This window comes from Talpa europaea (genome assembly GCF_964194135.1).
Source record: "Talpa europaea genome assembly, chromosome: 7".
Taxonomy (NCBI): Eukaryota; Metazoa; Chordata; class Mammalia; order Eulipotyphla; family Talpidae; genus Talpa; species Talpa europaea.
Window position 1 is genome coordinate 21,598,666 of NC_140074.1, and position 12,975 is coordinate 21,611,640.

Sequence of the window (12,975 nt, forward strand, 5' to 3'; positions counted from 1 at the left end):
GTCTTGCTGACTCTTTGATTTTAGTTCAGTGAGAGTACACTGAACTTCTGACCAACAGAACTGCAAGATAAAAAATTTACATTGTTTTCAGACCCTGTGCTAATTGTTACATCAGCAATAGGAAACTAATAGAGGGGATACAGGATGAAGATGAAAAGACAAAGACGAGTTGATAGTCTCATAGAAGCAATTAGATCTCCAAACCCCCTTCGCCATCCTGTATAACCAGATGCCCCTCCCTCATGACAGAAGATTGGAGATGAACTTTCTGAAGAAGCTCAACTGGGGTTGTTCTGGCACATCAGGCAAAGCTGTGGTCAAGTGTACCTTCAAGTCTATACATGTTGAATAATGAAACTTCAACCCCTTTCCTTTTTCAACTTCCATAATGCTAACAGACAGAAATAAAATACCTCAGATAGAAGCTCAGAGAATTCCCCTATGGGGAAACAGATTAACCCAAGTAATGTAGAGATATGACACTGGTGTTTTGTGCAACAAAACAGTTGAGCCCCATCTGATTACCCTAGCTTAAAACCCTCTTCTTAACACCAGAAAGAGCTTCAATTAACATTTTATTGCCTCACTCTATATTATTAACAGACACCAAAGATCACCAGATATTTTAGAAATGCAGGTCAGAACAAATAATAAAAACGAATTTGTAAGAAACACTAACTTCAGGAATCAAGAAAAAATAAAATGTGCAACAAGGGACCATGGTGATGGTTCACAGGTGATATGATGGTGGGATATTTACAGGGACTACACCTGAGGGGAGAAATCAAATATTGTACAAAAATGAATACAAATGTAAAAAATTAAAAAGTTAATAAAAGAAAAAAATGTGCAATAAGCTACAACAATATTCATTCAAAGATATTTTTTGAACATTTACCACACTTGGCACTCATTGTTGTAGATGTTGACTTAAAGTGAAGAAGAAAGTAGAAAAGGGTTATAGCTTCATGAATCTCATTATTTCAGAGATAGAAAACAAGATACTAGATCTAAGAAATAAAAACAGGAAACTAAGATAAAAGAAATATGCAAAGAGCAAGATAGAATTCTTAAAAGTTAAGAATATGATAGCTGAATTTTTTTTTTAACACCAGAAGGATTAAATGATAAAGTTGAAAATCTCTTAGATGAAAAATGGTGGGCAAAGAAGGTCTTGATTAAAGGATCAGATAAGGAAGGTCAAAATTAAGGCCTCCCTGGTGGCGCAGGGGTTAAAGACAGCTGAATCAAGCTTTTGGCAGCCACTGCAGTGTGAGTTCAATTGCTCAGCCAGCCACCAGGGAGCTACCCACATGGCTCAGCAGACCTCTCCTGCTTCACCCGCTGTTCCCCTCAGCAGTGTGTTTCAGTAGATCTGCCTGTTCTGCTCCCCACTCTCTATGATGAATCCTCTCACCCCACCCCCACACTTCTGGCTTATACCCCAGTTCTTGTATGCATAAATAAATAAACCTTTAAAAAAAAAGGAAGGTCAAAATTAAAATAATAAGAGATTTCAGAAATAATGGAGAGAAGAAAACTTATTTTCTAAATACACACAAAATAAAATTTTCCTAGATCTAGATGAGTTCCTAAGGCAGAAACTAATGAATGAGAAAAAATCCACTCCAGGACACATTATCATCAAGTTTTAGAACAGTGTGACTAGAAGGAAGGCTCTAAAATCTTCTCACAGTTGAAACCCAATCCCATCAAAAAGGACCAGGAATCGGAATGGCATCAGACTTTTCTACAGCAACAATGGCCCATCCATGAGAAGAAAGAAATACATGCCTTAGAAATTCCAAAGAGAGAAAAATTTTAACCAAAAAATGTACACAAAGCCATACTTAGAACAGACTATGGGAGTAGGATAACAATATTATAGATATACAAAACATTCTCCTATGCCCCTTTCTGAGGAAGGTACTAGAGGCAGTGCTCCAACAACAAAGGTGCAAAAAGAAAGAGGATTCAGCCCCCAGAGCTTTAAACAGAAACATGAGGCAAGAGGAATTCCTAGGATGCCAACCACGCTGCAGCTGAGCTAGGAAGCTCTCCATTCCTGTGGCAACTAAAGAGCAAGAGGCAGATGGGGTTCTTTCTGAAGGGGAATCATGAAATTGGTTGATCAAATGATATGTCTGAAAACATTGAGGAGAAAAACACTGAATTCTCTCAGAGAGTTTGGGGTGAATTGGTATACCATGAAGCTCATCTAATGAATATGTTTGCATAATTTAAAGGATAAATAGTTAAAAGATGTAAGTACTTATTCAAAATGAATGATAAATATATTACCAGGATGGGAGGCATGTTGAGTTGAAATCTTCAGGAGCAAGTAGGGGGCTATCATGGGAGTAAGAAATTCTTTTCACCCATAACAGGAATTTAATAACTAACATAGAAATCAGACAAATTAAGATGACAACATGAGACCACTATTTCAAAAGACAAAAGATAAGTACTAGGGGAGAAAATGAAATAGCTAAAATCTCTGAAAATAGTAACTTTTAAGGACCAAGAAACAAGAGTTGCATTGTGGGGAGGAAAAAACTGCAGTTTTCCAATATAAGCATGGTAAGAATATTTCAAGAATTGGAGGAGCTCAATCTGTATTACCTCTCTTAATGCTGAACGATTTGAAAGATAAGGAAAAAGAGTAGCAGATCGAAAAGAAACAATCACTGTTATTGCCAAGAAAGGTTAATTTGAGAGATGGTGACCTTGAGCACCACATAGACTTATTAACTGAACCCCAGGCCAGAGAAGGCTCCCAGGGTATCAAGACAGGACCCCCACATCCTCCCTTATGACACAGGTATAAATAATTTGGAGGGGGAGAGATGTTACTGAATTGAACAACTTGAGACCCCCCCAGCTGGAAAAATGATTTGTTTTGCATCCCTTTTACTTTTATGAGTTGAATAAAACAAATGTTATTTTAGCCTTCAAACCAGCAGTACATACCTGCTGACTTGTCCTATGATTGAGGTTCAAAGTACACATCTTTTCTCTCCCAATGTTTTAAACTTTATTTGAATTGAAATTCTAAGCCAGCTATGGGTAAAGAGAGTGAGATTTAAGAAGGCAGCAGGAGCACAAATGTTTTTTTGAGTTGTAAGAAAGAAGAGCTCCATGCTTGCCCTGGGAGTGGGCTGCCCTGGCTCCGAGCCTCTTCCCCAGCATGTCTCCTTTTACCAGTATTATTTATCCTGATTTCCTTGCTCATGTGGTTCTGAGAGACAGAGGGGCACCCTGGAGGTCACTCAGGAAGTCCCTGCTGGAATCAGGAAGACAGCCAAGGTTTTTGACTCCAGGTCCCTTAATGAAATCAATAGACCACTCTGCCCTCCTCCGAGCCCTGCCTCAGCACCGTGCCTACCTTGCTGCTCAGAAGGACTGAGCTGAGCTAGTATTGCAAAAAGAAACTCAATTTTTGTGCTTCCTGAGTATTTAAGTCCGGAAAAATGCCTGTTCTTAATATAAAAATAACAGGCATTCATAAGCCCTCATCTCTTACACAGATAAAAAAGAAGAGCAATATTTTGGGTGTGTTGCCTTAAGTCTTGTTGTAGAAAACACTGTCAAAATCAAAGAAGCTTGTATTTGTGTCTCTCAAGCCCACAGATTTTTTTTTTTTTTCCTTCTGCTTTTACGGTTCTTCAGTGAACGGGAAGAGGAGAGCCACTGGCCAAAATAATAAAATAAGGGAAACCAAGTCAGTCCAAGGTAGGGGCCTGAGGAAAACATATTTTGGAGAACACCGTGGTTTTATTTTGATATTTACACCTGTGATTTTTAGATATGCAAATTAGATCCTTTTAGGAAGGACAGTTATCCTAGATTGTAGACCAGCTGTTGATAGAAAAAGCCCACAGGGATCACTTAAGCATGAAGAAAATGTGACTAATTCTTAGTTAAGCAGAGACTAAAAACCTCAATCATGTACCATGAGGATCAGTAGAAAGAACTTAGGCTTTGGAGCCAATACTGGACACAAATGAGAGCTACTTCATGTTACTTAGCCTCAGTTTCTTCATCTGTAAAATGGGAATAATAATAGTAATAGTGATAAAACTCATAAGATTGCAAGAGATAAGTGAAGACTTCTAATTCAAGGTAAGAACATAACATACGTTATTCCCCTTTTTTTGCTCCTGTTGTCCATTGTGGTGGTCATTTGACCAAATCTTTCCATTCTTCTCTCAAATACATGTACAACTGCCCTTTCTTGTCCCCGACAAGATAAATAGGGCCATGCAATTTGCTTTAGCCAATGAAATCTGAGCAACATAAATGCATCCCCTCCAAGCTGAAGCTGAAGCAAGTACAAGGTTTGCCATGTATCTTTTGTCTTTATGACAGCAACTGCCAGTGTTTCCATAGAGTGACCCACTTTGGGGCAAAAGTAAGAATGACATAGCAAAATTCACAAAGGACAGGTGGTATGAGTGAAAAGCAAAAAAGTTTGCTGCTTTAAGCCACTGTGATTTTTTCGAGCTCTTTGTTACCTCAGCACAACCTGCATCCTCCTACTTGACTCACTGTCCTTTAAGTAATTGCACTTGCTGGCAATATTAATTCATTCTACAAATATATGTTGACCAAATGCCAAGCACTGTGCTAGGTGCTGGGAAATGCATGATACCTATTCTTGCCCTCAATGAGTTCTTAGTAAAGGGAAAATGAGGGGGACATTGTAAGAAGGTTTTTTTTTTTTTTAAATAAAAAAAAAATCCCCTATGGATTCTAATGTTTAGCTAGAGTAAAGGTTGGGAACTACTGCCTTTGTGAGTACTGAATCCTTTGTGCAATATGTCCTGATCGCCTGCAGGTACTGATAACAGAGAAGCTAGAGATTGTAATAAAAGGGAGAAAGGTAGTGTGTGGGAGGAGAATGGAAAACGTGATGATTAAATTGACAAACTAAAATCTGAATACTTCATCTTGTTCCTCTTCCTGGCTCAGCTATCTCTCTTCCACCTATCCTTCATAATTTACTAGAATTATTTTTTTTTTCCATTTTAGACTGAAGGTTAAATCAAAACCAAAATTCTTTACTATTACTGTAATTCTAGAACCCATTTACATCTCAAAAGGAAATCTTAAAGATCTAAAATAAAAAGCCAAAGCTTTATATTTCTAATGGTGGAATTGTAGGCACAGTGCCAACTGGGGATATCATTCACGGGGAGTAAGGGGACCTTTTCAATCTTACCTTAAACCATGCTATTTTATGTATTTGACCATGTTATGAGTACTTCTCAAAGTATTAACCAGCACATGACAATTTTATATTTAAAATCTCTTAGCAATTTAAGCATGAACCCATACATTTTCAAATTCATTATTGATTTTTGAAAGGCTCCTCTCAAGAATTACAAAAAGAGTACACCATTCTTAATCACCAATGATTCCCATAATCTCTATGTTCAAATAAATCATACAGTTAATAGGAGGATAAATATGATGCCAACAATGTTTATACTTATACAATATCTAAAAACTAAAGACTTGGCTCTTCAATAATTTCTACAGAGAAACCCACTGATTACCCTAATGAAATCTTTTAACACAGGACTTGCTGAAGGTGGTTGTTAAATAATTCATCCTTTGGTTATAGATATAACTCCCTTTTTCAGGCAGTCATGTTCATGGATCTGGGTGAATGATAAACATTCATTCATGCTACTGCTTTCATGTTGTGTGACACAGATAAATAATAGGCCAGGCCTTTATCTGTTACTGTAATGATGGTGGTTTCACTTTTTCTCAACTATCACGGTAGCTGATTGCCAAGTTCAGCTGCCAAATCTTCAGTCAAATGTGGATCTCATAGCGATACTATGGAACTGTGTGTCAAATACTACTAGTCACTCATCCAATGTTCAGTTCCCTGTTCTGTATTAATAAGAGAACCCTGATTTTCTGAAAGCTGGCTGGTAGCCCTTTAAAATACTCTTTATTCCCTTGCAGCTGAACAAATTGTGGCCAAAGAAATGTAAGTAAAGCTTCAACAGTGTTCCTTCCTAAATAAAAAGGCAAGGCCTAGCAAGGAGCCATTCTGCCTTTTGTATTTCATTCTTTCCTTCTTCCTGCTTGGACACAAATGTGATGCCTGAAAGAGGCAACCATTTTGTGGCTATGAGGATGAAAGTTATGTATTAAAGACATCTCAAAGTATCTGGGTTCCTTGAGGGCCTCATGGAGCTATTATACAAACCCTGGACAATCTGCTTTCAGACTTCTTTTTACATCAGAAAAATAAATTTATGTTTGGTTGTATTGCTAAGAATGAATTTCTATTATATGCAATTAAGTACAAATTCCAATACAGCCTACAGACTGATGTTGTCTTCATCTGGACCTCATCTGCTTCTCATCAACTTTCCCACCAAGTGGGCAGTCAGAATTATTTCTGGGCCATAGGGAGAGTTAATTGAACTAGTAGGAGAGGTATGACATGATTACAGTTAATAATGTTTTTAAAAATCTACTACAATCATTTTCTTTTATGCAGAACTTTACATACATAAATGTTGGTGGAGATCATCAAGAGGCTGTGACTACTAATCGACCTGACAGCTGGTCTGGGCAATCAAAAGCCCCCTATCTCTGCCTATGGAATGTAGATTCCACCCACCATTCCCACATCAGGAACTGATTCAAGGCTCAGCCAGAGAAAAGAATGTGTTGTTGAGACCACCAGGATGGTATTTGTGATGAACCCAGTTAAGGCCTCTATACAAACTTTTAAGATTCTGGTGGGCAGGGGTGGAAATCTATTCATGCTTGAGGCTTACCCAAAACAAGCCTTGTATGTGAATTCCCTTGCCTGTTAAAACTGCCACCTACCAATCTGGAGTGGCCTGTCTCTTTTTGGTCTCCTTTCCAAAAAGAGGGGAAGGGGTTGTTCATGTTTCACTGGGTAACTCATGAGGTTATGAGCCAACAAGATCTTCCTCTTCCCTAAGTAGCCAGTGGCATCCATTGCATTAGAGAAGATTAGGATTTTTAAACCAGGAAAGCAAATGCTAAGGCAGGGTAAAAGTAAAACCTAACTGGTTATCCTGAAATCCAGTTTGTATAAAAAGGACAGAACAAATGCATGATTGTTTTCTTTTTCCCTGGAAATTTTCAAAATAATGAGTTCATACCCTTTTACACATCAACAGTGATCAAACAACTGAATAGTTTAAGAATTACTATACTATATACTTATATTTGATGTGTTTGAAATAATAGTAATTATCAATTTTTGATCCTCAAATGGATCCATCCCTGGCTAAGGGTGGGAACATATTTGAATTGGCTCCTTAGCCTCTTTGACACAGCCGTAGTAGTGGTTGATAGCTTCCTTACTTCCTGTCAATATTTACAGATAAAATGATATGATATCTGGGATTTGGTTTTAAAAGATGATAAAGGAAAAAGGGTATATATTAAAAAAAAAAAAAAGATTGTCCATGATTTGTTATTTGTTCAAGCTGGGTGATGGCCCCATAGAAGCTCATTAAAATATTATTTTACATTTGTTTATGCCTGAAAATTTCCAAAATGAAATATAAAAAAAAGTTCAGCCTACAACTTCCAAATTTTTTGCAAGACAATATCCTTAAATACTTGGCTTTTGTGGGAGGAAAAGAAATTTCTAAGCTCCCAAGACTTCCCTAGTCTTATAAAGAATAAGTGTAGAGTTCTGAGTATGCAGTTTTACTAAAAGGCACATATAGTGGGCTTTGGGAATACAAATAGACATTCCCCCCTTGTCCCAGGAAGGCATGAAGAAAACAGGAAGGAGAAAAGATAATAAGGATGGGAAATGTACACCGACAACCTCAAAGGTTTCTTGTGGTGGGTAACTCTTACCACCCTTCCTGATGTCACCAGACTGGATAAAAGGGGCTTCCCTCAATAACTAGTTGTCTGTCTTCTCCCACCCTTTGGTCCAGATCCTTCCCTCTTACTCTCAGTAAGGTTGACTCAATTGCTTATGGTCAAGGCCATCGTGCTTTCTGAACAGAGCAGGAAAGAGTGATGACCTGGAAGTGTAGAGATCAGAATATGAATACGGCCTATGACTCAAAATGTCAGGGTATCTTGGGTCTTAGTCTCATCATTCATGAAAAGAATGGACTGTCTGCAAATCCTAGGTCTGAACAGAGAGATAATCCTGCAGGCCTGTTGATGGAGGTCAGAGAGAGAACAGTGACTACCAAATGACCAGAGAGCCCACCCGAGCAATTGGAGGGTCCCCTGTCCTTTGACTATCAGTTGAGTTCATTAATCCAGTACTAGGAGTCACTTCAAGGACGGCCTTAAAAGCATACTGTGTTATTGAAACCACCCTGCGGTATTCTGGCAGTCTGAGTGAATGAAACCCCTCTTAAAGCCTCTAAATAAACTTTTAAGATTCTAGCCTGTGGGTGCAGAGATCCACTCTTGCTGGCAGCGCAAAAGAAAATCCAGTGTGTAGGTTTTCCTTACCAAAACTGCCACCTACCATTCTGGAGGGAGCTGCCTCTTTCTACCTCTCTCCCTGCCCTCCATATGCAAGACAGTTTTGTATTTCACTAGGGGAACTCCCGAGGTTGGGAACTAACAGCCTCGGTGCCTTTTGGCTGCATGCTATTTTTTTTTTTCCCCATCACTACCCATCACAAGGCCTCCAAAAGAAATATATGCCGGCTGTCACTTTTTGCAAATAATTGGAGAGCAGGTGCCCAGTATAGGTGACCTCAAAGTTGGCCGCACTTATAAGGCTCTGGGAATGAGGCGCGTCACCGACCTGTACGATTTCTCCTCTCTGCCCTTGTTCGCCTGCAAATCCTGACTGGATCCCCACTGCAGAGAAATCTCCTAAGAGACGACGGCCGGCGTCGCCCCAGCGCCCGGTGGGCGTGGAGCAGAGCGCGCGGGCCTGAACGCTGGGCGGCGGGGCTCCCCGAGCGGAGCCCGGAGGGCGGGGCTCGGGGGCGGGGCAGCACCAGAGGCGGCTCTTGGGGCTCGCCTGGGTTCAGTCTCCTCGCGAGCCCAGCGCCGGCCGGCGACAACCGCTGGGGCTAGCGCGAGCCCCAGCCAGACCCCGGGCTGCGCAGCCGGGAGGCGACCGACTGGAGAAAGCGGCTCGGGTCCCCGCGGCGGCGCGTCCTCCTGGTGGAACCCGGTAAGTGCGGGCAACTCAGCACCCCCAGCTACCAGGGTTGGTGGCCGCGGAGCCGGTGGCGCGCATCCCGCTGCTGCGCCGCAGGCGCACAGGTGGCCCGGCGCTGGACCTGCGTGCCCCCCAGGCCCCTCCAGGAGTTAGCCAACTCCCTGCACCCGGGGCGCGGTTTCCCGTTGCAGGCTTCCGGCTTGGGGTAGGGGGTCGCGGGAGGGCCTGCTGTTGGGGGAGAATCGCGAAAGGGGCTCTCCCTTCCCCGACACCCACAAATGATACAGGGATAGGCGGGCCAAGCGCCTCCCCAAGCTGCATCCCAGCTCCGGCCTCGCTAGTGGGGCGGCTGTCCTTCAGTTTTATTTTCCTAATAACCCACCGGGGAAAGTTTGGGACCACACAAGGCAAAGTTGGGGCGCGGCTGGGGGTGCACTTTGCCGGCCGAGGTAGCTTCTATGGAGCGGAGCGCTGGGTTGACTGGTCGAGCCCGGCTGGGGCTGGAGCTGATCTTGCGCCCCGGGGGTTGAGTCGGTCGCGGCCGGTAGCCCTAGCCAGCATTGTGACAATCCCCAGAGCGCTGTGAGACGCTTAATCTTCCCTGCTAAGCGTTGACATCTGCAGTCAGCCAGCAATTTCTGTGATGGGTCGGTTTATCTCAGGAGTAGCAGCAACTCAGCCTGATTTGACTTGTGCTCTTTCTCTGCAAACCTGAGCTCCAGCTAATCTCAATGTTTAAGTGGCATGTGTTTAATTAGCTTATTTTATACCTGAGATGATCTCAGCAAACGCTTCTAAAATGAAATCGCTGATACAGGGGGAAAAAAACCCAAAGCAATGTTAAAGAAATAACGAAAAAGAAAAAAGAACCTTCAGAATATCAGCTGTCATGTCTGAATATTTTACCGACATCCTCTATGGGATAGCGAATGAAAACTGCTGGGATATGTAACCTACTGCAAGAGTCTGTGTTGGGGCTATTTTTGGCAGATTTTGTGGATAGAGGTGTAGCTGCAAATTGCATATTGTTTATGAACTACACTTTTGGTCTGGAAATAGCCTACTTGTTAGGACTTGCTTGATTTACTAAGTTGTCTATTTTAAATATGACTAGAGTTTGTTCTTAAAAAATAAGCCTTAGTTGAAAGCAATGTCTAGATGTTTAGGGAAGAAATGTGTTCATTCTTTTGTAAACTTTAATTTTTTTGGTAAACTTCACTTTTTAAAGGGCAACTTTTCTGCATCTCATAGAGGATAGACATTTCATGAAAGAGAAGGTCCTAAACTCTGTGTAGGCAGAGTGCTCCCTGCAACAGTCAACCCTTTCCAAATGATACAGTAAATCAGGAAAGTGTGCCTGCCACTGGAAGTATGTAATTGGATGAAAAGAAAACAATGAATAACTCTGGGTTGTCAAGTGCATAGGTAGTTCTAAAAGAAATGGGATCTTCTTTAGCATTGGGAGGTTGTTTCTTGATTTAATTTGGAATAAACAGATTGTTATCTGTAAAATCATTATAATATATATCTACATCTAACATTGGCTTTACCAAAGTACTTATTTTGGTTTGTACATTACATATGTGTTTGAAAGTGCCTACTGTGTGCCACATCCTATTCTTAGTGCTTTATCCTCAAAGCAATCCTTGGTGGCAGGTGCTATAATTGTCCTAATTTTTGGAATAGGAAAACTGAGGTACAGAGGAGTTAAGTAACTTACTCAAGGTCACACAACTGTAAGATGGGACTTAATCAGATTTGTAGAGTTCTTTTTGTAAAAAAGATATGATTTACTTATCCTTGTTTTTATTTTTATTTAAGCATAAATGTTGAAAATATTTCCTGTGAAGCTTAAGAATCCCTGATTGTGGAAGTGTCCCCCAAAGCACCATTAACTATAAAGTGAGAAAAAGTATGAAAGAGCCATCTGGTTGAGTCTACAATTTGAAGACCACCACATCCACCAGAAGATCCAGGATGGATCTGCATCAAAGCACCACCATCACATTTCTTGAGAAATGGTGTTCGGATAAGTCACCATCTGGCTGCCGGAGACATTGTAATGTCAGGAAAAAACTGAAGTTAATTCGAATCTTAGGCCTTTTCATGGGCCTAGTAGCAATTAGCACCATTCCATTTTCAATCAGTGCCTTTTCTGAGGCAGAGGCACAGAGCACAGGAGAAGCGAATGATGCAAATGGCCCTAGGGTAGCACACAGTCACTGGCAAAGAACTCTCTTAGATTTCAATGACAAGATCCAGGATTACACTCCACAGCCACCTCTTTCTCACGAAGGCAAGTCTGAGAATAGTACAGATGACGTCCAAGGAGACTACCCAAGAGACATCTTTTCCCTGGCGGAGCGAAGAAAAGGCGCCATCATTCTCCATGTCATTGGAATGATCTACATGTTTATAGCCTTAGCCATTGTCTGCGATGAGTTCTTTGTTCCTTCTTTGACTGTCATCACTGAAAAACTGGGCATCTCTGATGATGTGGCTGGAGCCACCTTTATGGCTGCAGGGGGCTCTGCGCCAGAACTTTTCACATCACTCATAGGGGTATTTATTGCTCACAGCAATGTCGGCATAGGCACAATTGTGGGCTCAGCAGTGTTCAATATCCTCTTTGTTATTGGAATGTGCGCTCTGTTTTCTAGAGAAATCTTAAACTTGACGTGGTGGCCGCTTTTTCGAGATGTGTCCTTCTACATCGTTGACTTGATCATGCTGATCATATTTTTCCTGGATAATGTTATCATGTGGTGGGAAAGCTTGCTCCTCTTATCAGCCTATTTTTCCTATGTGGTTTTCATGAAATTCAACGTCCAAGTAGAAAGATGGGTGAAGCAAATGCTCAATCGCAATAAGGTCGTCAAGGTGACAGCACCAGAGGCCCAAGCAAAGGTTGGTGGTGGTGGTTGTTTCTTTAATATTCTTTTTAACCATAGTTCTGTTTTTGAGATCTACAGCTTTTTAAATGTGATGGTGTTCTGGTTAGCAGATTTCTTTTTGCAGTTCTGTGTTAAGCAGACTAACATGGAAACAGAAAAAAATGACTTGGGGCTATTCTTGTAGAGGTCTGCTAAGTGCTCAAGATCCCTACCAGCTTCAGACGAGTTACACATAAGCATCCCTGAGCATCTCAACAGTTGTTTGTCTCATTTTCTGAAGGTAGACATAATGATTTTGTGAGAAATTTGCTTTTTCTTGGGAACTGTGTGTGCATGTGTGCCTAGCAAATTGCAGGGCTTTTTCTTTACATGGGCATGTGATCAAGAACCCTTTAAAGATAGCTGGGAAAAATGTGTTGCCCGAGCTGAACCTTTAAGTCATCAACCTTGCAGGACTGGTCTATGTGGTTATAAACCAGTATTCTTGGTCCATACACAGTGCTTCAGAACACTTGGCCAGGAACGTTAGAGGATCCATGAAAGGAAGTCCCTGGCCAGGCCTGTAGCCTACCTCTGCAGCTCTGTGGTCCATTTTGCACACCATAAAAAGCATGACCTGAATTATTTTTATTGCAGAATTTAAGGGAATGTTAATGACAGATATGACCATCCTAGGTGACAAGCAAATTGATAAAAAAGAACACAAGGAAATTGATCTGCAAAAATGTAAATGATGAATAAGCAAGACTGATGAGATTTTACATTACATATAGTAATATAGTTCTGATTTATAGTCTAACATTGGAATGGCATCTCTGCATGTGATTTTAAACAGAAAACCAAAATACATATGCAGACTTTTCATAGTAGCATCTGGAAAAATTCTTATATGTGCAAGAAGCAGATGTTGAGTGCAGGATGGGA

General features: G+C 41.0%; 1 protein-coding gene across 3 annotated transcripts in view; it reads left to right on the top strand.

Annotated features, from left to right (window-relative positions):
• Positions 1–11,128: 11,128 nt before the first annotated feature.
• SLC24A2 (solute carrier family 24 member 2) overlaps positions 11,129–12,975 on the top strand; it is a gene marked incomplete at both ends in the record, with an annotated part of 240,254 nt that continues 238,407 nt past the window's right edge. For 2 of the 3 annotated variants that reach the window (XM_084239147.1, XM_084239148.1), the window contains one exon: positions 11,135–12,064. In XM_084239147.1, the coding sequence (XP_084095273.1) occupies positions 11,135–12,064 (930 nt within the window). Of the gene's footprint in view, positions 12,065–12,975 lie in introns of all 3 variants that reach the window. The other variant, XM_084239149.1, reaches the window with a different exon arrangement.